General features: G+C 49.5%; 1 protein-coding gene across 5 annotated transcripts; it reads right to left on the bottom strand.

Moving 5' to 3' along the window:
• Positions 1-1,681: 1,681 nt before the first annotated feature.
• On the bottom strand, positions 1,682-25,047 carry LOC6500300 (phosphoinositide 3-kinase adapter protein 1). 5 transcript variants are annotated; one of them, XM_014911000.3, is made up of 7 exons: positions 24,743-25,047; positions 20,596-20,772; positions 14,123-14,364; positions 13,866-14,020; positions 13,553-13,761; positions 5,052-5,235; positions 1,682-4,996 (listed from the first exon to the last, which is right to left on the bottom strand). In XM_014911000.3, exons 2-7 carry the CDS (start codon positions 20,603-20,605, stop codon positions 2,131-2,133), a joined length of 3,666 nt encoding a protein of 1,221 aa, XP_014766486.1. In that variant the 5' UTR covers positions 20,606-20,772; positions 24,743-25,047; the 3' UTR covers positions 1,682-2,130. The 5 variants fall into 5 exon arrangements, with proteins under 5 accessions (XP_014766486.1, XP_014766484.1, XP_001952927.2 ...); XM_014910998.3 differs by lacking the exons at positions 20,596-20,772; positions 24,743-25,047 and adding an exon at positions 14,501-14,900 and having other exon boundaries at positions 13,553-13,758; XM_001952892.4 differs by lacking the exons at positions 20,596-20,772; positions 24,743-25,047 and adding an exon at positions 14,501-14,897.
• Positions 25,048-25,278: the final 231 nt, after the last annotated feature.

The following is a 25,278-nucleotide window of genomic DNA, read 5'->3' as shown; positions in this document are numbered from 1 at the left end:
AGATTGTTTTAAGGTATGCCAGATTAAAGACGGATAACAGTTTTTTATAATATAGCCTCCGAAAGAAAAACAAATCCTTGGAAAACCATTTTTAACAACTTCTGGATGCTTCCAAAAAATTTATCGAAATCGTGGCGACAAAACGTTGATGGATTTTGATGGAGAAAGGTTTCTAGATTGTTTTAAGGTATGCCAGATTAAAGACGGATAACAGTTTTTTATAATATAGCCTCCGAAAGAAAAACAAATCCTTGGAAAACCATTTTTAACAACTTCTGGATGCTTCCAAAAAATTTATCGAAATCGTGGCGACAAAACGTTGATGGATTTTGATGGGGAAAGGTTTCTACATTGTTTTAAAGTATGCCAGATGAAAATCGGATGACAGTTTTTTATAATATAGCCTGCGAAAGAAAAATAAATACTTGGAAAACCATTTTTAACAACTTGTGAATGCGAAAGAGACACAAAACTTTGGAAAACCATTTTTAACAACTTCTGGATGCTTCCAAAAAATTTATCGAAATCGTGGCGACAAAACGTTGATGGATTTTGATGGGGAAAGGTTTCTACATTGTTTTAAAGTATGCCAGATGAAAATCGGATGACAGTTTTTTATAATATAGCCTGCGAAAGAAAAATAAATACTTGGAAAACCATTTTTAACAACTTGTGAATGCGAAAGAGACACAAAACTTTGGAAAACCATTTTTAACAACTTCTGGATGCTTCCAAAAAATTTATCGAAATCGTGGCGACAAAACGTTGATGGATTTTGATGGGGAAAGGTTTCTACATTGTTTTAAAGTATGCCAGATGAAAATCGGATGACAGTTTTTTATAATATAGCCTGCGAAAGAAAAATAAATACTTGGAAAACCATTTTTAACAACTTGTGAATGCGAAAGAGACACAAAACTTTGGAAAACCATTTTTAACAACTTCTGGATGCTGCCAAAAAGTTTATCGAAACCGTGGCGACAAAACGTTGATGGATTTTGATGGGGAAAGGTTTCTACATTGTTTTAAAGTTTGCCAGATGAAAGTCGGATAACTGTTTTTAATAATATAGCCTTCGAAAGAGAAATAAATCCTTGGAAAACCATTTTTTACAACTTCTGGATGCTGCCGAAAAAATTATCGAAGCCGTGGCGACAAAACGTTAATGGGGATTGATGGAGAAAGGTTCCTAGATTGTTTTAAGGTATGCCAGATTAAAGACGAATAACAGTTTTTTATAATATAGCCTCCGAAAGAAAAACAAATCCTTGGAAAACCATTTTTAACAACTTCTGGATGCTGCCAAAAAATTTCTCGAAACCGTGGCGACAAAACGTTGATGGGGATTGATGGGGAATGGTTTCTAGATTGTTTTATGGGGAAGGGGAAAGGTTCCTAGATTGTTTTAAAGTATGCCAGATGAAAATCGGATGACAGTTTTTTACTGCTTTAGCGAGAAAAAGGCTAGATATTTGGATAGGAATAGATAGTTTTGAAAAATAGAGATATGTCGGCATAGCGTTTTTAATTGCTGGAAAAAGACTAGAGCAATGTAAGACGCTAGTGGTTAAACACTCTAGTAAAGAATTATAGATTTCAAACCGATTTTCGAATCAGAGATTCGTTATGAAAAACTCTACAAAGGCAGGTACTAAAATTTCGACCCAAAAAGATTCATATATATCACATTACTGCACCAATTGACTTAAATATCCAAATTTATTAAACTTTAAATATTAGTATGAGAAAGAAAACGAGTTTTTTATGCCTGGGAGCATTTCTAGCACTTATAGTCTAATTCTAATGTTATAAGGATCGTTTTTGATTCTAGGTATTGGCTTAAGTATACTCTTAAAATAACGATATGTTGGTTTGGTTGCTTGCAAAAGTGTTTTAAAATTTAAATACACAATAAACTGTGAAAGATACGTAAATACATGTAAAAATATTACTATGTGCACTAAGCACTTATTTTTAAAATTATCGTTAACTAGCTCGTACTCATTTTATCTGGCATGCGATTATATTTTTACTGACTAAATATCTCCTGGTTGCGATGATTGCATTAATTGTATTCAACTTTAAATTACAAATAGTATCGCCTATCGCTCTATTGGTCGATTCTATGGCCTAGCAGTTCATATAATTTGGCGCCTCTCCTGGCACTGAGCTCGTTTGTTCGGGTTTTTTGTCCTTTCCAGGTTGAATATCCCCCACGTTCTGGTATACTTCAGCTTTGACTTCGATACTTTCCGCCCTAGGACATGTCACCGGCACCAGCTTTGGCTTAAAAGAGCTGCAGCCGTTGACGGAGTGACTCTTCGTCAACTTCCCGTAGATGATATTCGGTCTCTCGTTCAGTTTGATGGGTTGTAGGGTTACCCCATTATGGTTCTGATAGTGCTGCGTCTCCGCCTGCTCCTTCGTTTCCACGATGGTATTCAGGTAGTTATTGCTTTGGGAATTGGTCGAAGTTGATGGGCTCCCATATACCGGAATATTCGAGGGAAACATTTGGTAGTGCTCGGATCCTATAGGACTGGTGGGCGTGTTTAACCGAAGGCAGCTAGACATGGGTGAAGGAAATACTATCTGATGGCGCTCATCACCGGGCGTTGAGCTGGGTGTTAGCACTGGCCTCGGAGGCGGTGGCACCAGGTAGTTGTCCATCAGACGGCAGTGCGGCATCCGGCGATCCTCGTGGTCGGAGTGGGTTCCCGAATCCCCAAGCGAGGCTCCACTGCAGTTACTACCTGTGCTAAGTCTACCCGACGAAGAACTTGAACTGGACAAGCTCTGCAGGCTGAGAGAACTTATGGGTCGACCGGCCGCACCCACTACTGAACCCACAGCGCCGCTCGATTTGAAGCTGCAGCTTGTACCGATCGAGGACTTGGTATCGTCTAGAAGGCTGTCGTTTCCTCCGGGCGCCTGGTGGGGCTTTGTCCGGGAAAAGAACTTCTTGAATCGCTCAAAAGGAGTTTCCCTTTTCAATTGCGACTTGACCTGCTCCTGGATACGCTCGTACTCCAACCGTAGCTGGTCAATCTGGTCCTGCTTCTCCCGGAAGCTCTGCTGCACATCGTTGCGATGCTTCCACCGCTCAACTAGCAACTCCACATCGCGAATGGAGAGAACGTTGTTCTTAAAGTCGTGCATAATCTCCGCTAGCTCGTCGTCCGCATTAGATCGGGCAGTGCTGGCATCACTGGCACTTCGCTTCAGCGTTCCATAGCTGGGCTGCCGGTTCGGGCAGCGGGCTATTCTTAGGTGATCTTCTACCGGGCGGTTTGAGGGCTGGAACAGATAGTTTCCATCGTCTGAAGCCACAGACGCGGGTACCGCTACAGGTACCACTGCAGCGGTCTCGGGTACGGATACTGGTACTGGAACGTTGGAAGGCTGTAGCACGTAGTCATTGCCAGGTTGGCTCTCCAGAAGCTGAGAGCACTCGTGGCTGAACTTGTCAGTATGGTACAGAGGTAGGGCATCGACCTCGTCCTTAGATTTCGCCTGCAGGCTGTGCTCTTTGGACTGAAAGTAAGGGGGTTCGTTGATTCGCAGCTCATTTGTGGTTTGCTCGGGACCAGGCAGAGCGGGTTCCGGAAGCTTTTTGTCGGAATCCACCTTTTTCTCGGCAACGGATGCTTGGAGGTTATCGTCCTCCGTTTCCACGCTTATGTAGTTCAGATTCGAGATGGCCATAGTCTCTGTTTTTGTTCTGACTTCTGGAGTGTTCTCCCGTTCAGACCCACTCGACATTTCCATATACTCCGCTGGGGGCAGGTGCTTGGGTGGCTTGCTCGACTTTGCAGCCTTGCCGGCATGAGCCTCGATCACTATGTTGGCGTTCGGCTTCGGGCCGCTCTCCTCCCCAGGCGTTACTCCCAAGAAGTAATGGTACATGGTGGTCAGTTCGTGGAACTCCGAGAAGCTGACTATGTTCTGGGCCAGCTTGTGGTGACCCTCTTGCTCGGCCAATTCGGAGGGAGTGCGGCCGGCGCAGTTCCTCACACCGCAGGCAGTGTCGCCGCCGGGGCACTCCATCAACTGGATGCAGAGTCTGTTGAGTCCCCATCGGGCGGCGAAGTGCAGGAGGGTGGGGTACTCCTCCGGACTCGATTCCAGTCGAGTGAAAAAGTGCGGTTGTCGCTCACTGGCACCGCTCAGCAGATGAAAGTTTGGCGGCATGTTGCGTTGGAAGCATTGTAGGAGGTGCTGGTCCAGGGCATCGCGCTCCACGGGCCCAATGCCCAGGGCGTGGCACATAAACTCGATCGGCGAGTCTTCAATGCGTAGAAGCTGCTCCAATTCCCGCAGCCGACTCTCGCACTTGATAGGCCGGGCGCCGAGGCTCTTGTTGTTCTTCTCGATGCGAATTTCAATCATGGTGGATATTTCCATGCAAGCTTCCGGAATGGAGAACTGCAGCGTGTACGGATTGCGGCACTTGAAGTTACGCAGTTCAATTAGTTCCCCGGACTTCTCCACGAGCAGCTTCAAGGTGTCGTTCTTCTCGAGCGGTTCTGCTAGCAGAGCGACCACTTTGTTTTGGCCCAGTTTCACCTTCTTGGGCAGCACTGTGAAGCCCTCCGAGCAAGCGGAGAAGCTCCGCGAAAGGCCACTGCCGCTTCCCGAGCCGAAATGATCGTGGCAGGGTGGACGCTGGCACAAGGCGCGTCCCAGGATGTCCGTGGCGATTCCCAAGATGTTGCTGATCTGCACCTGGTCGTTGTCGCGCACCACGCAGCGACGCCACTTGTAGTAGCTGGGCAGCGCGGCCTTGTGCATCTCCTTCACTTTGTCTTCGCCCACGTCCAGGAGGATGGCCAGCACCTTCTCCACGCGGATGATGGCGGAGAGCTGGGTCATCAAGAAGCTGTGTGGGAGCGCCAGCAAGGCCGGGCACAGAATCACAATCTGGAGCGCGGTGTTCTGGTACTTCTGGGCGATCTCCTCTCCGAAGGGACCATCGTCAATTTTGATGTGCAGAAAACTAGGAGAAAATGATTAATTTTTTTATTCCCAAATGAGGATGGATGAGGACTCACTTGAATGGCTTCCGTCCGCGCTGCTTGGTAATCTTGTCGAAATGGTTCTTCAGGAATGTGGCCCGCAGATAGGCACGTTCGCTGTGCTTGGCTGTGATGATCAGGATGTCGTCCATGTTGTAGCCGGGAGTAGCCAGGCAGCCGGATGCACTCGCTCCACTGTTGTTGACGCCGCCGCAGTTGTCTGGAAAATGAGAACGGGAACTATCAGCGAATTTTTCCAGTTTGCGTTCGACTTCCCTGGTGAGGCATCACAGATAAGCCACCACTGGCCCACGGCGACCCTCGATCCCTCAGCACTCACAATGTGTATGCATATAGACTCTTAGGGAGCCCCTGATAAATACGGTCTTTACTTAGGACTTGGCCCGCGTGATTTGTGACCTATGCAAATAGTCCGTGTTTTCCCTCTGGGAATTTGACTTTTGATACGATTCGAAAGCACTTGTGGGATGTGGGAAAAAGTGTGCAACGCAGTCGGGAACTCGCTCCCTACTTTATCTGCAGCAAGTACAGGGGGGAGTATTTCCGAAAGATACATTTATCATCGTGTGCAAGGACATTGATTTTTGTTTTTTGTCACTGTCTTATTGTTTCTGTGGTGTATTGCCATTAGAGACCTGTTCCTCTAGAGATGCGCGATCTAATAAAGAGTGGTCGGGAGGCTAGGGGTTTTCATTAAGTGGAACGAAAACAAAAGATTTAAAACCAAATCAAACACCATAAATTTCCGGACCAAAACTGTTTAGTCAGGCGGAGGGCTGGCTCTTGTTTTAGCCAAATACAGCGGACGAACTAATCACGCCGGATATTCCCCACCTATTCTGTCAGCTTCGGGCTGTCTCATAAATTCGGTCACGTTCGGTGCATTTGAATAAATCTCCTCGGATTCCACCAATGAAGTGTACACACGTATACGACACCGAACGAGGAGCTGGAGATAAACGATGTTGTCCCCTGGACAAGCTGAAATCCACTGTCGCATTTTTCCGAGTCGGAATTTAGCGGCCCCCGCAAATGGCGTCTGCAGAAGAATCTCTCAGCAGAAGTGTCTGCTCTCTGTCTCTTATTCCTGCAGCCTGTCGGCTGTCGCCTGTCTTCGATCTTTTCTGCAGATGCTCTTCACTTGAGGAGCACAAGGAAACAGCGAATCTGCCTCTAATTTGGTGCAATATTGCGAGAGATGTGGTTTGACAGAAGGCAGAAATTATTATGTGCAACATTAGCACACAATCTTTTTGAAGAGCTCTCTAATGTTAAGCCACCAGACTAGATAGTCCCTGTTTGAATTTGCTAGGAAAGCTTGGGCAAACTCCAATTTCATCTCTTTTGTGGCGCAATGGCGACTGCATTGAAATTTATTTCTCAATTATACGGCAGACGACAGTTTTGCATCAACGACGTGGCTGCTGAAATTCGCCAACTGAACGGAATGAATAAAAGGCAGTCTGACATTCGTTCCTGAGATGCTCCCTTAACCGATGCGACCGGCTGAGTGGCGGAACATCTGGTAATTGTTAACTCCCTCCGCCACTGGGGCGAAGACAAAATGCCCCTCTTTGTTCATTATCTGTGCTGCTGCCTTGTTCTGCAGCTTGCAAATTCTTTTTTCGGCTGTGATCGATCACAATTTAATGGATCGCCTTTCGCAGCTGTACTGCGCTGTGTCCCCGAGGCCGAGAACTCACTCATCTCCATGTCCACGTACTCCCCGGCCGGCCCTGAGGCGCAGCTGAAGAGACGACAAGTGCCCCTCGCAGGCATTTCACCTTCTCTGCGGTTGATCGGATAGCGATTTGAGAACTTCACTCCAAATATGAAAGCAATGTGATTGTCGCGAGCCGAGGAACACGGTGCACTAATTGTCGTCGCGGCATCCACAGTTCGAATAGAACGGCTGGCCGAGATCCGTGGCGCTTGAGGACCCGCCGCCGTCTGCAGCTGCTTACGATTGCGATTACGGTTTTAATTAATTGATTAAAACTAACGCTCTCCGGCTGCTATTGCGAGTGGGCGGCAGTGGAATCCAGAGTGCCAGATTCGCGGGTTGGATTAACACATTTTCTGTAGAATTGGATTCAGAAATTCGGATTCCGGAGTCTATCAGTTCTAACTCGAGTTCTCGTTCGCTAGAATGTATTTTAGGTAATTTAATGCCCCAGCTCGCCACATTGTGCATCCAAAAAAGCAGGGCCCCTATATCACACAGTTATTCCCAACATAATTCTTTGAAAAATTCATTTTAGGCCATGCTCGCCTGGTTTTTATGCTGATGAGTAGAATACTCCAGCCACTAAAGTGACATTTTCAGTTATTTTTTGGCAAAAGACATAAATCAGCAAGGGGGGAACCGAACATTATGTTTCTGATTAAATGGGCTGCGGAAAGCCGAGCGTTAGGGGACTGAGGTGACCGGACGAGACCCGAACGACCCTCCTCCTCTCGAGTGGAACCAACAACGAATTCCACATATGAACACTAAGCGGAATATGCGTGTGCGTTGCCCACAACAATTATCATTTAATTATGTCATCTGTAACTCAATTATGCGCACACACTATCTGAGTTTAGGACCAGCTCGCGATCTGGATTTGGTTAATTGTCGACTTCCTTGAGAGATTGCAGCATCGCTCGTCCAATTACGATCCCATTCATTCTTTATGAGCAGATTTAATTGGGCAGCCGATGAGAATCCTTTGGCGGAAAGCTCTGCCCCAACCCGCCAGAATCGGGGACATGTTGAAGGAAAGCTTTCATGAAACTGTGGCTGGACTTAAATGGCACTGGGCATAAATCATAAGTAATTGAAACAGTTTCAGTTCCCGCTCCGGCGCTCTTCCCGCCCCCATCTTCTGGCAACCCGTACACTGACCACTTCGTTAAATCAAAATCGCTGTTCCCATTACGCCCGGCTACCAGCGATGTGTGAGAATTTCAGACAACTGGCCGCTGGGAGGTGAGTGTGGGGGATGGAATGGGGATGGGGATGGGGGATGGTCAGCAACGATTATAAATGACATTGCATTTGATTTGGTGGCTCTTCGACTTTGAATGAGCCTGCATTGCTCCGACGATTCTGGGGGGCACTATGTTCTGGGGCTTAGTCAGGGTTCGGGATGGGTCAGGCCTCAGATCGAGCTGCCACTCGAAATCGCAACAGCCTTCCATGCGCAGAGTTTTCCGGGAACACTTGGGCAGTTCCCTGGGCATGACCCAGTAACTGTGGAAATTTATTTTCCCATCGGATCGTCTATTAATGAATACATTTAAAACACATCATAAAATGGTGGAGCCCAGCTCCCTTATGGAATTTCCCGCTAAAAGCAAACATAAACAACGTTTCGAAACTGCTTCTGCCCTATCGCGAGAAGCTGCAATCTCCCACTGGAAGAGCTGGAAGAAAAATGAGGCATCGGACCGTTTTCCAAGCCATAAACATAAGCAAAACAAATATTAGAGAGGCCGGAATGGGCTGGGGATTTCAAAGCATTTCCACGCTGCGTGCCGCTTCACGGAAAACGGAGCGGAGGCAGCCCAGGAATCCGGCCGGGGAGTTCGGATTCACAGAGCTGTAAAATTTATAGAGAAATGCGAAGCAGGGGCGCAGTCGAGTCCGGCAAGGGCAGTCCCTCGGGGGGAGTTAATAAAAAGCAAGACAGTGCATAAACAGCTCCTGCAGGCCCAGTTAGAGGGACCACACAGTGACAAATGCCAAGTTCAAATATGCATAATGCATTTTAATGCAGTTTCTACTAGATTGTAAACAACTGGCAGGTCCCGCCAGGGATACGGAGCAAAGCGGGCTGGCCCCCACCTCCGATGTTATTTTTGACGTTTTTGACATTAATGTTTTGTTATTTCTCCGCTGCCGCTGTCGCTGCGGCTGCTGTCTGAAAGGGCTTCTGGCGGGACCCCCGATTCGGATTCGGATTCGGATGGGGCGGGTGGATGGGGCGTCACTCCCACACACATGTTTTTTACGAAAACAATGCAGCAACTCTTTCTCCCCAGTCTATAAATAAAGATCCGCGTAGATGAAGATATTTTTCGGCGCAGTGCCCGGAGCGCTGAGTAATTGTGCGGCAGGTGTCAAATGTCTGGGCTCATCCGTCAGGATCGGAGTCTTGGGCAAGAGGAAATAGTCATTTTTCAACGAAAATATTAAAATTCGTGTTAAACTGAGCGTTTGTGGTCTTATAAAGGGGGACGCCCTCGTGCTTGATTAATGCCAGCCCCAGTTCGAGAGCTGGGAAGCGACAACTTTGTCAAACACTTCATCAAACACGCATCTCGAACGCTCTCCTCCGGCCGTTTATTTGGATCCGCCGTGGGAGGGGCGGCGTTTATGTCGCCCGGTGGCAGTTCCACTGATCTATGCCTGCTGCGTGCCAATAAATGTCTCCATAAATTCCGCTACCAACATTCCGGGCGTCATAAACACATCTCTGGGCAGCTCTCTCCGATTTTGGGGCCAGGAGCCTACCAGAATCGCTTTCGCTCGAATCTCGCTTTCGAAAACAAAGAGCGGGGCAAAATAAACGCGTAACGGCGGTAACTTGACAATAATCAAGTCAAATTTTCGTTTCCGTTTAATAAACAACATTGAGGGATCGAGCAGCGGGCGGGAGCAGGGCGGGGAGCCGTGGAGGTCTGGTCTTCGCATTTGTTTGTGTTTCCTGCATGCAATTTATGCTGCAAGCTTTGAGACAGCCACGCACACTTAAACAGCATATATGAGGGATTTCCGGTGCGTGCGTCGCAGACGCTGCCACTGCCACTGCCGCAGCTGCGGCCGACGTCGCTGTCAACTGTGCCCCAATGGCTGCTACAGCCAGAGGGGAGCTGACTTCGTCCAGGAGTTTGTTTAGAATCTTTAATAATTGTAACCAAAAGTGTACCTTTTTATTCCTCATCACTGATGTCCTTACGGGTCCTAACCCTCTACCTTCCACGGCGGAAGAGTATCTTTTCCCAACAAAGGTCGACTCTTCCAGCAAACCATTTGGAATTCTCCGCCGGACTCGACCATCTCGCATGGTATTACTTATTTATTTTCCACTGAGCCGCGTCGGGGGAACTTCTGGTTCCTTTGGGCGGACATGGATTTCGGTGTGGCAGCACTGGCAGTGCTTAGTTCTGCGATGCGTTTATGCGGCCGTGGAGCGGCACCTGCCCCGCGCGAGGCCCCGTCTTCGGAATCAGAATTACCATCACGCACAGCCCTTCCAATTCAACTCATAATTGCTAACTGCTTTCGCTATTTTTAACCGCGCACCAGCACCAGCCAGCATCGAACTGCATGCAAAGGTCGCACCACGGCAGAAATATGAGCATATTTTCGAAGCCTAGTTGCAGCAGGGCACGCGCTGCCCCCCTTTTGGTTGCACATCTGTGTTTTTGGAGAGCAGCTGCCCCACCACTTCCCCTCCGGAGGGATCACGCGCTTTTTACTGCTGCCCTTCCCCCTCGCGATATGAATTAGAAAACAGGGGAGGCTGAAAAAACCAGACTCTGCACTCTAGGACCTAGACTCCGGAGTCTAGACGTCTCTAAGCGGAAACCCAATCTGTGCTCTATTTTTGTGTCGAGCCGTGCCTTTCATCTTTTTATTTCCAACACGTGCTGCAGTCGGGATTGCAATAGAGGGGGAAACGCGAGTAGAGTGGATCCCTGTTGCACTGGCACTCTCTAAAGAGTCTAGGACTATCTGAGTTATATCACAAAAGTGTACACTACTTGAGTAACCCTTCCCGGTCCTTTTTTATGATAGACATTGTCTACATACTAAGTGCTGTCACTTTGAACTCCCGCTTAATTGTTTCCTGCATAATGCGTTTCAGGGCTTCAGAGTTTCAGAATTTTAAGTAGACTACAGCTCACCGCAGCAGAAGACCTCCATCTCGACGCTCTCCACCTTAAGCAACATCTTGTTTTTGGTCTTAGGCACAGAACGGGGTTGTGCTCATTATCCGCGGACTTTGTTAGAAACCAATTTGATTCAACACCGAGTGGGGCTACTGCTCACGCGCGACTCTTGGAGCGTCAACTTGCCACAGTCCTTCAACTTGGACTGGACGCAGAGCTGGCTCAAGCTCGGGCCTCGACTTGGCTTCTACCGACCTGGCTGGACGTCGGGAATACCAATTAGGTGCCTCTCTCCGGTTCTCGCTCTCTCTTCCTCTTTCCAGCAAACTCCCCCTGGCCCGCTCCTCCCCCCATTGCAGCCAAGATTATAAAACAATAAAAGTCAGCCGCGGCCGTTTTGTTTTTATACGTGCCCGTGACGTCCAATCAACGCGGTGCCCATTTTAATCAGTAGTCCCCGCAGCGCAGCGCAACGCTTCCCAGGCCCACCTCCCCCGGCAGACCATACTCGGAGTTATGGCATTTTAAGCGATCAACAGATCAATTACTAAAGCTTCTGCGCAGCTCCTTTATGGGAAGTCCTAACAGTTATGAGCGGGAGCAGCGAAGCTTGTAATGGAATTCTTATTTACTGCCGTTTAAATGGCGGCAGCGGCCCTCCAGACAAGGGCAGCGATGAAATAAAAAGCGTAATAAAATTAAATGGCAGTGTTTTCGTAAATGTTTGCAGGGATATCACGGGAGGCTCGGAATAACCCTCTCGGAGCGGGACAGCTAGCTAGTCGTAGAGTTTCTTCTGGCAGGTTTCAGGAAGAACTCTCCTACCTAGGCTTCGGGTCTAGACTCTAATAGGGCGTGAGCAAAATAAAAGAGTTATAATCTTCATTTCTTTAGTTGTTCGTCGCATTGTCCTTCCAAAATTATGCTAATCAACGTGGACGAGTCCCAAATCTTGGCGGAGTGTTAATGAATGCAGCAAGTGTTGGTCCCCGATAGGACTGCCTTGACGGCGACTGCTTGATATGCGCAGAGGCGGACAAGCGCAAGGAGCCCCGAGCTGGAGCCTAGGAGTGTATTGAACCCCAGGCCAAGAAGCGAAGAGATTCCCCTCCCCGTAGTCTGATAAACAGATGTTCCGAGAACCGAGCAGGGAAACAGCAACACAAACCAGAAGTCTGCATGGAAATATGCATAAACAAGTGCGTGGAATGGCGTGCCTCTGGCCCCAAATCACCTGCCGGAGAAAGAGTATCTGGAAAGTGCAGCGGCAGCTGGAGCTCATGGCTTCTGATTGAACTCTCGATGGAGTGGGAAAACCAATCAGGGAGGAAGTAAACAGTCAAAGTAAACAGTAAGTTGGACGGACTCCCCGGACTTTGATGTATTCACGCGCTGCGCTGCCAATTTCCGAATACCAAGTGGAGTGCTAGATGCCAAATTTGGCCAATCGCTTGCCTGGCACGCGCCACATGCAAATGCGGCAGGCACTTCACCGATCGAGCACTGCCCTCCCAACTCCCCTTTTCTCGCTTCCGTGCCATTAACACGTTTGAAGACCCAAGACGTCTGCCCATCAATTATGCAAAGTTCCGTTTGCCCGTTTGCCAGTTCGCCCATTGTGGGTACATGTGTGCAGTTTTCGATTTGAATTTTATGCTCGTCATGGTGCCACACCCACTAAAGCCCTCTCCTCTGGGCCATTCGTTTATTGACTCTTGTCAGCGTCCCATCGTCCCATCGGCCATCCGCCAAGTTGGCCGCAACATAATAACAAACTGCAACTGCAACTGCAACAGCTATGGGTATTGATGCCATTTGGAAAACGGAAACGTGTGTTCTCTGCTGCTCCTCCCCGGGGCAGTCTTCCGAAATGGCGTTGTTTCTACTTTGCCATAAGCTAGGTGCCACAACTCGCCCATTTGATTTGGTCGTTGGGGGCTATTGGCTCGGTCGCTCTCTCCACCTCCCATTTGGAAGGGTTACCTAGTTACCCGATACAGACAAAGATTCAAACTGTGCGCCTTAAAAGAGTGACAAAATAGAACCCCCTTCGGGTACTTTTCAGCATTATGCTCGAATGTGTTTATGTCAGGTCCCGGTCATCCATCACAGCCCCATGCTACGCCCCACTTTAAAACCTTGAAACTTTCCGATGAATACGCGCCGATCGTGCAGAGAAGTCCTGAGCGGGTCGTAAACCATAAGCCGTGACACTCTGCGGAGACATATCTGGGCATCCATCACTCGGCAGTCGACAGGAGGACTGTCAAGGCAAGGCCAGTGCCCAGCCCCAGGCACTGGGATCGCCACAAGCCGAAGCTCCCGTGCCAAAACAAAAGTGGCGCCACGCGGGCGACGATTGGCGGTTACAATTATCACTTGTGTACACTTGCCAGAGCTGTTTACTTGGCTCAGTGCAGAAAAGTGGCAAGACAGGGCTCAGATCGGCGCCAGGGCCAAGTTTCAGCTTTCTATGCATTTCTAAAACAAGGAGATGACAGTTTTTGTCTGACACAGTCATTGGGAAAATAGATAGGGTTACCTACGAATTCTATTACTTATCTACGAGTGGCCTCTATCCTATGAAACTTCCCACAAATACATTTTAATACCCTAATCTGTCAGGGTAGACTCACCTCTTCTGCGGTGCGAATTTCCGCGGAATTTGTTGGGGGACTGCAGAGGCGGGCGGGGGGCCATCATGCTGGGCACCTCGTCCGGAGATCCCAGGGCCGCTGCGCCGGATGCTTGGGAGCTCTGCTGATGGTGGTGCTGGCCCGAGTTGCCAAAGGAATGGCGGCGAGCTCCGCCACTGGGGAGCGTGTGGTGCCGATGGGCCTTGCTGCTGGAGGAAGAGGGAGAAAGGAAGGGGAGGCGATTAGCAAATGGGCGGAAAGGGCGGAGCAACTGTCAACAGCTGCACTGCATCCCGCCATTCATCCAGCTTACCTTGTTGGAGATGTCAGCGGATTGAAGACCTCGTCGTGATCCCCGCCCCCCGGGCACTGGGAGCTGTGCGTCTCGTTGCAGGAGCCCAGCCGCCCCCGGAAGCCGGAGTGCGAATTCGATGATCTCTGGCGGTACATCTGCATCTCGAACGAGTGCTGCAAAGATCGAAGCGGAAGAGGGCAGTGCGTTAGAGGCTGTGTTCGCAAAGGAAGCTGATGGGTCGGAAAGCAAGATGCTCCATTAACTGCAGTACTCACTTGTGAGGAGCCGCCGAGCGAGTTGAAGCTGCCCCGCGGGCTGCCGAAGGCCATGGTGGCCGTGGAGTCCAGATTGGCGGAAGTGATCAGCCGCATCTGTTCCGGGTTGGACATCGCCAGCGGACGCGGGCTGCTGCCGCCCTTAGAGTTGCGGCGCTTGAAGAGGGAGAAGCCTCGCCCCGAGGACTGCGAGTCGGGGGTGCGGGGCGACTTGGCGTCATTGCAGAAGTAGTAGGGGTTATCTGGAATAGACGGGATTCCTCAGTGAAGTGTGGGTCAAATAAGCAAAGCTAACTCGCAACTACGATGTCTATTTCTACACATATTTTTCAGACTTTACAGGCCGTCGTCCATCCTTGCTCGCACCCCGAACCCTACCTGAGAAAAAGAGGTTTGTATTTGTACTATCCATGGTCAAAAACATCCTAAGATCTGCGGGTGCGTTCGTGGTCTCTCACAGAGGTCTTTTGCGATGCATTTGCACTTTCACTTGCAACTCCAAGGCACTACAAGCTTGCGCGGAGGCGCTCACTCAGAATGAACGCCGCAGACGGCGCTCGAGGGTATCTACTTCAAAAACAGACGTTGGGCGCGAAAAACAAATCAGAATCTCATTTAGAATTCTGGTTGAGCGTTTGGTTCTTGGCTTATGTGGTCACTTCACTTCTTCGGAGCGGCGCGTGCGTTTGCATTCGCATCCCGAAACGGAATAATTCTAAAACTTCGTCGAGAATGAAACACTGCGCTCAGAACACTCGAGCACATAGCTGTGCCCTCTGCCTCTGCCTCTGCCGCTGCCGCTGCCTATGCTGCTGCCTCTGCCGACGCTGTCTGCGGCAGAGAATCCCTCTTCGGGGTTCAGTTCTGGATTTTATTTTCCATGCGCTCGGTTCTTCATCCATTCCAGCAACGAGCAGAGTACACTGGGAAAACATTCTTGCGCAGCAAGTAACAGGGACTTTCCCGAATCCCTCAGAGTTCCAGAGCGGTTCGAACCAATCTTCTCTAACTCACAGCATCTTCTTCAAATACTCCCTTCTGTGGTTCAGTTCAGAGGTCAAGAGCTGCCCGATTTCTTCCTGTGTAGCAGCAGAACCAAAACAACAGCCCTCTCCCTCACACTGGTCCTATCTCCCTCGCCCAGTCCCTCGCACAACATGCGGGATCAGTGTTCAAATATGGTTGCCACATTGCCGGCACTGCACCCACACAGCGGGGCGGGCAGAACTCCCCATCAGGAAGCACCGGGGAAACTCGCTTTCCACGACACGGCTGTCCGCGTTGTTGTTGCTGCCGAGGTACCTGGCATGTTTTCCTCTGCGTGCGCTTTTCGCATGATCAAGTTGTTGTCGTTCCTGCCACGGTCTTGGCCTGGGCCTCGGTCTCTGCAGTGTTTCAGTTTCTTGGTCTGGCTGTCTTAGCTTCTTCGTACTCCCGTGGTAGGTTCCCTTCCTTTCCCACCGCCATCTATCCTGGTTCCCCGTCCATTCGGCATTCGGGTCTCCCCGGCTCGTCGTGCATATCTGATGAGTTCCGATGCCCGAGTCGGGGGTCTATCGAGGGTACTCTTGGTAGTCCGCTTGCTAGTCCCCCTGCCCTATCAGAATTCTATGGATGGTGTGCTGATCTTTTTGCATGGAAATCGAAAACAGGGAACTCTGTCCCCAATGATAGCCCAAAAATAACAGGCCATAATACACATATTCCCGGGAAATTAAGGAACTGCAACTCGAGAGCATCAAAGGCCAACAAACACATGGACACAAGCCAGCTCCCGAGGTAGGCAGGCCCATTAAAACGCCTTGCAGCGAAGGGGAACAATTGTGCGAAGAACACACATTTATAGTTTCGACCAGGGCCGTGGAGAAGTTAAGTGGCAAAATGTGCACAGCTCCGCGCTTCTCCAGAACGACTCCATGTGGTCTGCCCATGGAACTCGTAAGTGGTCTGGGACTAGAGCTGCCCGGCACTTGGCTAGCACAGCCCGGGCCATACAGATGTCCGGCACATTTGAGGCTCCGGAGGACTCGTAAAGCCAAACGAGGCCAGAAGTTGCACATTCGGGAGTCCATTCCGGGAGGGACTTGGAACTCCTATTCTATTCAGATTCCTGAACACTAGACCGAGAGATTCTTCTTCTGGACCTAGTTGCGCAAAAATTTCTCACTGTGCCGCGTCGGCGGGTGAAGAGTCTTGAACAGCCCTGAGAGGCACTTGCAGCCGAGTGCTTGGGGAAGTGCATTGTTGCACATAAATGTCAAACGCCTGTCTTCGCCGGGCGCGTCGCGTGCCCTCGGCTCTCGGCGTAGAGCTAGTTGGGTGCTCCCGGTCACTCGTAAATCTGTAGACGCCCCAACAAGCGCGTCCGCAGTTCCTAGTTAGTTCCCTTCTTCACAGGCCTATCGGGGGCAGGGGCAGCTAGGTGGCGATGTTGTCGCTGGTTCGCTCGCCGGGTCGGGCGCCATTTGTGGCACTTTTGCCCATTGTTCTCGGGCGCTGACAGGTTAATTACTCCTCGAGCCGTCTTTGTCCAACTTCCTTGAATCTTCTGGATAGCTACTTCTTATATTGTCCTTAGAGTGGAACCCTGGAGAAGATTGTACCTGATCCTGCAACATTTGGTTCCATTTTGAGAGCAAGATTTTGAGGGTTGCGTGTTTATTTATTGTTGTAGTTTAAGTTTATTTCTCTGGGATGGGCTGTTCTTATTTTCCCGGACATTTTCAGACGAAATTCTTTTACTCATGGTGTGTGACGCACCTCCGCCCCCGCCTCAGCCACGGCACGGCACACAAAAGTTAAATCGTGTATGTGCAGTACGAGTTTTCCTTCACGTTCAATTGAAATGTTTTGTTTATTATTTTCCAGTTTTTATGATTTAACCCCAACGGCCGATGCACTGTGGAGGGGGGCGTGGTGGGGTGGGCCTGGAATCAGGGGATGTCTGCCCGGAAGTCTCCCCACCAGAGACAGCGAGGGGCACAATTATTATTGTTGTAACAATATCATTCCCCCCCTTCTTAAGCAGGTGCCCACGAAAGGTTTCTCGGAGTAGACACAATTTTAAAAATTTAAAATTAATATATACGAGTTACTAACATCAACATGTTAGGGTCTTGGAATCACAGGACCCACAGGACAAGATGAAGTGTTGTTTTAGGCCCTTACTACCCCAACCCCATCTAGAAAAATCCATAAAACGAAGAGTTCCGACGGAAGTAAGTGGCCTGAAAACTGAGACTGCGTTCTCAAGGGAGAATCGCGCGAAAAGAAGGATGCGTCCAAGGATTAGTGATTCAAATTCAAAAATATCCCTGGCCGGCGAGGTCCGGGCGGCACGTGGACTCCATGCTAATGCCCACTCGAAAAATCCGCAGCGGAAATGCCCAGACAAAGGGACATTACCAAACACTCTCGCACCCACAAAAGGGACAACTGCGGGAGAAAGGCCCTGCAGGAGATGTGACCCGAAAGCGAAAGCAGGGAGAAGAAAGGGGACGCCTACCTGCGCACAGGGAAACGGGCTACTGGAGAGTGGGATGCGAGCTGCGAGAGGTGTCTGGGACACAATCGAAAATCAAATAACACTTTTATTGCCTCGCTTTTATGGACGACTGTGTCTTCTGTCGTGTTCTTGTCGCGGCTGCGGTTGACAAGATTGGGATGCGGAGGTGGGGCTCGCTCGATCGTCGGCCCACAGTTGCCAAAAATCAGGGCCTATTTATAGGGCCTGCCCGAAAGGTGTTTGGAAATGCATAAAATGCGATCGACGCTCATAAATACTCTGCGAGCTGTGCAGCGCTCGCCACATCTGTTCAACAGATTTCAACTCGATGTCAGGACTCGCTGGCCTCCGAACATCTTCTCCGGCTTTGAGGACGCCAAATGTTTAATTATTTTCTTAATGGAAACTAGCTGCGAGCACATGACAACGAAGTCTTCCGTGAAGTAAAAAGCAGGCAGCTTAAGTCGAAAATTCCGTCCTGCGTCTTCATCCCTGCTCCCCTGTCGAGCACGTGTCGTTGCAGTTTTTTATGTTCTCCGGCCACTCCCAGGAAAGGCGAAGGCGCAGTTGCTCCGGGGCATCCGAGTTCGGGGCCGATCCTCCTCTGCGTTGTGGCGGTGGACTTGCCACAGGTTGATGTTAAATGTCAATTGGCATACCCTGGAGGATCGGCAGTGCATTATTTACGTCATCCCCATTCACTATCCATGCCACGGATCTGACTCTCCATGTAAGAGGCTCTCCGATGACGTTATAATGGGGCTGTTGATCTTGTAGCGCCCTGATACTGAGCCCCGGAGTGGAAATTTTGATTTATTTTGCCGTGACTGCATTTGTAACCGGAGATGCTGGGGGACTACGACACTCGGCCGAATATTGATGAATGTTTTGAGCTATTTGAAACACGGACTTGGGATGCTGCGGTCTAGATTTTGTAAGGCGTGTTTTGTTTTTTTCAATCTTGATGCCAACCTCTTCGCAAATAGAGCCTCTATTTTTCATTAGATTATTTGTTCACAAAACAACCCACGCAATTGCAGGAGTTGCATCTCGACACGCATCTTTGGATGCGCCTCACGGCATTTGAACAGCACTCGAACGTCCTCCGCAGACCCTTCCCAGTCCCTCCGACACAACTCCCACACTGCCCTGGATGATTATGAGGTATGTAATTAAAATTTCTACGCTCCTGCCTCCGGCCGTAATCCAATTATAAAGAATCACTTGCAGCGGGGTAATGTCTGCCGACAACCAGTGTTTGCGGTATTTTTAGGCCGGAATTGTCTGGATGCATTAGACCACGCCGGCTGAGTGGTTCGCGGAAGAAATCGAGCCGCTAAGCGATCGACGACATCGCACTCGATACCCACAATTAAGCGCATGACGTGGGAATTTGCGTACACGATTCGTGAATAATATGTTTGGCAGCCTCTGACGTCTGCTCTGGCAACGAGACTCACCGACGAGCCCCAATGGGTCTCTGGGTTCTGCACCGGTGTCTGGGCCTCCACGTCAATAAATACATATCTTTGCATGAACTTCCCCGCCCCTGGTTGTCGATTGGGATTGGCGATCCGCCAGCCGGGATGCACGCACCAGAAACAAAAGGAAGATCTCAGACCTCAGACAAGTGACAATTAATTTACGCAAATATTTGCGGAAGGAAATCCAGGTGCGCCTGCCTCACAGCGGAACCAGGTACCGAGCCAGTGACTCATTAGTATGGAGAATTTGTGCATGAATTGCTAATTACTCGTACCAGTGGCTCCATAAACTAGTTAGGGGACAGCTAGAACCCACTTGCAGTGCTTTGTATTCCGCCGAAGAAGCCTCCCTCTTGCGAATAAACGAGGAGCGTTGGCTAAGCATTCCAAGCCGATTTACTCCAATGATCACTCTCGTTGGGCGCAATTAACATGCGGCAGTGGCGAGCCATCGGATGAATGAATGGATGAAATTCAATGCGGATTTAATGAATGATTTACAAAGAGAGCGGAGACAAAACTATTTATAAGCACGCTCCTGGATGCGGGCCCAGAGCTGCCCGAGGGAGCGGGCACTCCTATCTGCATCTCTCCGGGAGGCTGGGAGCTGGGAGCTGTGTTTTGTGTTTTAATTGCACCATTTCCCATATCAGCTGCCTGATTATTGGTTCTAGTCGGGCAGACATAAATAAGAATAACAAAAAAGGACAGCTGGACATGGGGCGCGAAGTTGAGGGGGAATCGGGGCCCATCCACGAATGTGACTAATTATGGGCCGCCTTGACTGGGTGCCCGACATTTGATTTGTTATTTAGCAGCGTCTCTATGATTATAGACACAAATTGACGGGTGACCCCGCCACCGCTAGCAATATCTAATGGACGCAGACACCCGAGTGCGCACTTACTCCGGGTGAGGCCGGGCCCTGGGAAACTCTTCGCACTTCGCCGTTTAGGTGGGCCTCCGACTAAATCAGCCCCGGTACATGATCTTGGCCCCGCCCGGCTTCGGACCTGGCACTTGGGAACCGCGGCTGGGATGGCTCCCAACCTTAAGTGGATTGCTCCAGTTGCCGAGCCCCCGGACTAATCGTTCGAGCTGGTCCCGTTTGATGAATGCGTTGGCGTTCTGGGAAATTGCCAATGGGCTGTTTGTGTGCACTCGGGGCCTCGCATGGGCTGAGCGTATTTTCGTGGGCCGACCCGAATCATTAGGAATGCCACCGAGGACCCCGGGCCAGAGCTGCACCATGTACGGTGTCAAGTACTCTCGGGGCGAGATCGAGCTGCTCATGTTTGTGTCATGTTCCTACCAGTAGGAACCTTCAAGACACCCGTAATTACTCTGGAGGTTCTTCGAATTCGAAACACCACAGATCCCATGCTATTCTGATTCTGCATGAAACTATAAGTGTAATGGAGCTCCTACTCTAACAAATTAATAATTTTATGCTTATTACTGGATATAACTTCTCCGGTACTCACCCATGGACATGTTTCCTTCGCGAGTCTTTGGGTGGCTTGCTCGATTGGGCTGGCAGTGATTTGAATTACGATTGGGGGCCTCTTCACCTGCTGGGCCTTGCACTTGTTACAGCTCTTTAAGGCGCTTCCGGCGGATGCGTCAAAGTTTTCGACACAATAGGTGTGTAGGAAATAGACCTGCGAGTAGAAGCCGAGGGGCGCACAACAATTAATATTTAAAATTTATTTAATTAAATATGCGCATGACAAAGCACGAACATAGTAATGAGTGGGCGGGGATGAGTCCACCACAGAGAGTGGAGACATATCTAACGGTTGGGAGCTCGATGGAAGTTTCCCAGCGGAAGTATATGCTCTTCCCATTTCCCCCAAAGCATCGCCCGGAAATGCAGCCCGCCACTTTTTAATGGTTTTTTGGGTGCACTTGCAAGCCTCACAACTTCCTTTCGGCCCAGTTTAAAGTGCGACAGCCCGGCCACAATTAGTCCACCAAATTATTAGGTACAAAGGCTATAAACCACTGGCAGCCATGTACTTGCCAGCCCTAGATGGGCGTCCCGTTTGCGGTTGCTTCGCTTCTGGCTGTGGCGCTGGATCGGCCCGAATGCCAGAGATGTTTTTATTGGCATATTTCTTATTTATGAGTCAATTCACATTCACGCTGCACGTATTGATTTCAATTCTGATTTGGTGCGAGAAACTCGACAGCCCCCGCCCCCACTGCCGATTAACTTCGCAAGCGCTGGCATCCATACATCAGCACTCGCCCATTTTACGTAGTGCGTCGGAGTGTGTGCTCGGTTCGAATTGTGTCGAAACCTTGATGAAAAAGTTTCCATTTTACGGCCAGGCAGTCGAATTAAGAATGTTCGGCTGCTACCCTTGGCTTCTTGCGAACGAATTTGAATTTCGAATTTCAATTACGCAAACTGACGTTGATCAACAGGCATTCCCATTTGAATTCTTCCTCCGCAGAGTATACAGAGACATTGGCTCCCGCCCGAGTCCGCTGGCAGGTCGCAGGTGGGACTTGACAGGTCTATGGGGTAACTTCTATCTCGATATGCCATTGGAGAGCTCCGACGACTGAGAAGAGTAATTAAAGCCAGCGGACAGAAGGCTCGGAATCGAGGATGGGATTGGGGCAGCTTCTGCTCTGCCTTCATTTAAGACGATTATTTCATTTAAGATGGTGACATTCATTTGCATATCGTTGTGTGTGTACTTTCCACAATCCCCAATCCCCGAGACCTGAACCCCGACCATCCATGCCCCGCCATCGCTCGAAAGAGCCGTGTGTGTGTTTTCGGCTTGATTGCTACGATTTTCATTACGTTTTACCGGATATTCCAATTTAGGTAAATGCGTCGTTGCCAGCAGAACTGCCGAGCGGCCTGGGCATGAAGCGGGATTAATGCGCCCGTGGCGACATCCATCAGCGGCCAGCCACATCCCGAACCACAGCCTCCGGCCAAGACAGCTGGCGTGCAGAACCCTTGAAGCCTTGAAGCCTTTGCGAAAAGTACCTCCTCGTCATTCAGATCCAGTTCTCTAGACTCTAGAGTGACTATTAGAGCTCCCTTTGTGGCATTTGGATAATCCGAAATAGAAATGCCAGCGAGGTTATTAGCGCTCAGACGATTAGAGCTGAGGCTTTGAGTCAGAGCGATTCAAAACTAACCTTGGGTGGCCGGCAGATCCCTGATTGCCGCTGTTTATGGCCTGCTGGTCAATCTGAGTGTTTTGATGGCACCACCGACACTTCCCGCGCAATCGAAGCCAGATCAAACTGACGATACGCCAGAGGCAGTTTACAAGATCGATGTGCGCCGCTCCGGCCAAAACTTTTGCAATTGACCGCCTCTTGAAACGAAATGCCATCAAATAAATCAATTGAAGCACAGTCGCGCGCGCTCGGGCTGAGAATTTGTCAAACAGCCAATAAAGCGACCCGAAAAATTAAGTTATTCAAAACTGAAATGGCTGGCATCGAAGCCAATAAAACTTACAGTAGCAGCCGCGGGCCAAAAACAAACACTTAGGGCCACAGGCAGCCCGGGAGAGGGGCCAATTTATTTGCGCAACAAAAAAACGCTTGTAAACAATTAGAATAATTTGCTGGACGCCCAAACGAAAAGTTTCAATTGAAAGAGAGCGGTGCCAGAGAGCCCAGTTAAGAGTAGACAAGATGAACCCGCATACTCTTTCAGATATATGTATGTATGTATCTGATTCGCCAAAAGGCCCTTCAGGAGGCACCCTACTGATCTCTTAGGGGACATAGTCGGGATATAGACTGAGATCTCAGTCTTCTGCAAGGGTGTACAAGTCACTTCTTGGACAAATTCTGTGAAATCCACATATGTACATACACCCATCTTCGGAAACTAGAGCAAGTTGCACGGGACCAGAGCAGCCGCGGAGCAATGTAGCACAGCAAACAGCTGGCCGAGAGCGAGAAGGCAGCTGCTGCGGGCATCACGCATACGCAATGTAGTACCGTGAAAACATTTCATTCCACCCACACAGGCGCTGCATTTTTAGCCAGAAAATATGTTTGGTATTGAACAAGTCATTTCGCCTAAAATAAAATTAGTCATGCTTCGTGTTCAGTACAGTGCTGGACATGAGTATATAATTTATAGCCAATACTAACAATAGTATTATTTTTTTTGCAAGTACGCTCGAATTGGGGTAGCTGCCAAGGCCTAAAACTTTCATTGTTGCCCCACAACTTCAGAGCGCACTGTACCTGAAGAATTCCCAAGAATACCGGCCGCCTCCTGATGGATTTCACTCGGATACTCCCCGATGGCCGTGTTTGATTCGCAGTCCCCCTTTTGCGAAATATTTCACATTCGGTTTGGGTATTTTGCATTCCGCTTATCGCGATAAGTCAAGCGCGCGAATTTGTGCCAAAAAATATGCACGATATGTGGGGGCACCACCAGAGGCCCTTGCCAGCGGCTCGGAACCCGCCGCCGCGTCGTTGCCACGCACGTTCCACCAACTGCACTCTTGGCCACTTGCGGCACGTAAACACAAGCCCGATGACAAGTGCACCAGTCCCGGGGAGATCGTTAAGTTGATGAATTTCGTAGGCCCCTTCGGACACGACAGTAAATATGGCCGCCAATTAAAATTTGGTTCAATTGTCAGCGCCCGCAACCTGTTTCGTAGCGAGAACTATTTTCGAAACATGTGTTTCTCAGGTGTTGGCCCTCAAATGAGTTGCATTTTATTGAGGAAATTGGCAAACATAGATGGCAAAATTGGGAACAGAGAAAGCTGGGGAATGTGGGTTACTCGATTTAAGGATGCCAAGCGCCCTTTGCACAGGTAGGGCTCTGGGGAAGAGCGGTATGGAGAGCTAGCACCGATCCGCTTCAGGTGCTTATTCGGAGGGAAAACTAAACCGGCCAAGTGCCATAAAACAAACTGTACGTACCATCAATTACCAGACAGGGCGCGAGGTATTTTCAGTGTGTATCTGTATCTGTATCTGTATCTGTGTCTGTGTCGAGTTGCTGTGGGGGAGTGTGGCGCGGAATATTAATTTGGGTTGCGAGCTTTGATTTCTTCCCAAAAGGGGAGCTGCGAGGCGGCAGACAAGTGTTTTGCGTTGTAATAGCATGCGAAAGCGAAAACCAGCTGCCCGATGGTAATAACGACCCGACATGCCGAGAAAATGTGTGTAACTGGCAAGTATTCCCTCTAAAGGGGCTGGAAGTCAGGCAAGTCGTGTATGAGGTTTCAGAGCCCCATCGTACGGAAGCCCAAGGTCTGGAACTGAGTTTTTCTCTCCGTGCAGGGAACAGAAGCGATGAAATTCAAATGCGAATTAAACGCATTCCAGAGAAGAGCAGGCATGCAAGGCGCGTAGCGCAGAGATCAGCGACGAGATTAAAGGGGTCGGTGCGGGCCGAGGGAGGCGGTTGCACAAATGGCAGCCTTGCAACAGCGCTGGCCATTATGCACTTAGCGCTGCCGGGGTGGGTGGGGGCCTTTTTGCATTTAAGACACGCATCTTGCGTATTTCGCCGTGATGGTGATCGACAGTTTGACGTTTTATGTCGTCGCCGGCTGTCAGGAGACTGCTTTCCCCTCCACCCTGTCTCTGCCGCGGCTCCATCTCTCCAAAACTCACCCAATGGTCCTCTAGACGACGGCGGCAGATCCATTCCCGGATTGTTTGGAATGGCTGACTGTTTCTGGAGCACACAAGCAGCGGCACAACACAGCGGGAAACCCACCTCTCGAAACGTGGAAATTCTGGTCACGGGCACTTTCCCAAACTTTTCTCGGCACTCGCCGCAAATACCCGTACGCCGGGGGCTATATAGCTAACCGATCTGATCCGCTCCCAACCGATCCGTGCCCGTACGAAACAAAAATTAAATAGCTGCCGCTCGGCCGCCTTGTTTGCTCGGACTGGCCACAAAACAAAATACGCAAAGTCGAATTCCGTTTGCTGAACTGAAGAGCGTGGCACAGTGGCACGCTTCTCAAAGAAGCTTTTCAAAAAATCTTTACTTTTTGAAAAGATATTCGGGGAGAACAACAAAAGTGGCACAGAAAAGGCCATTGCTTTTGAAAATCCACAGGGTGAAGTTTGTTTTTAAGCATTTATTTTTAATAACTCGGCTCATTCCCAAAATCTGTATGCCTGTCTTCAAACTTGAG

The sequence above is a fragment of the Drosophila ananassae genome, chromosome 2L (genome assembly GCF_017639315.1).
Source record: "Drosophila ananassae strain 14024-0371.13 chromosome 2L, ASM1763931v2, whole genome shotgun sequence".
NCBI classification, from domain to species: Eukaryota; Metazoa; Arthropoda; class Insecta; order Diptera; family Drosophilidae; genus Drosophila; species Drosophila ananassae.
The sequence above is the reverse complement of the archived record's forward strand: the minus strand, read 5'-3'. Positions and strand labels throughout refer to the sequence as shown.

Coding starts and splice junctions, on each gene's coding strand:
- LOC6500300 (XM_001952892.4), bottom strand. CDS start 14,546: ATGTTTTTGACCATGGATAGTACAAATACAAACCTCTTTTTCTCAG. Junction 14,365..14,500: donor TACAAACCTCTTTTTCTCAG/GTAGGGTTCGGG, acceptor CGTCTATTCCAG/ATAACCCCTACTACTTCTGC. Junction 14,021..14,122: donor CGCTCGGCGGCTCCTCACAA/GTGAGTACTGCA, acceptor CGATCTTTGCAG/CACTCGTTCGAGATGCAGAT.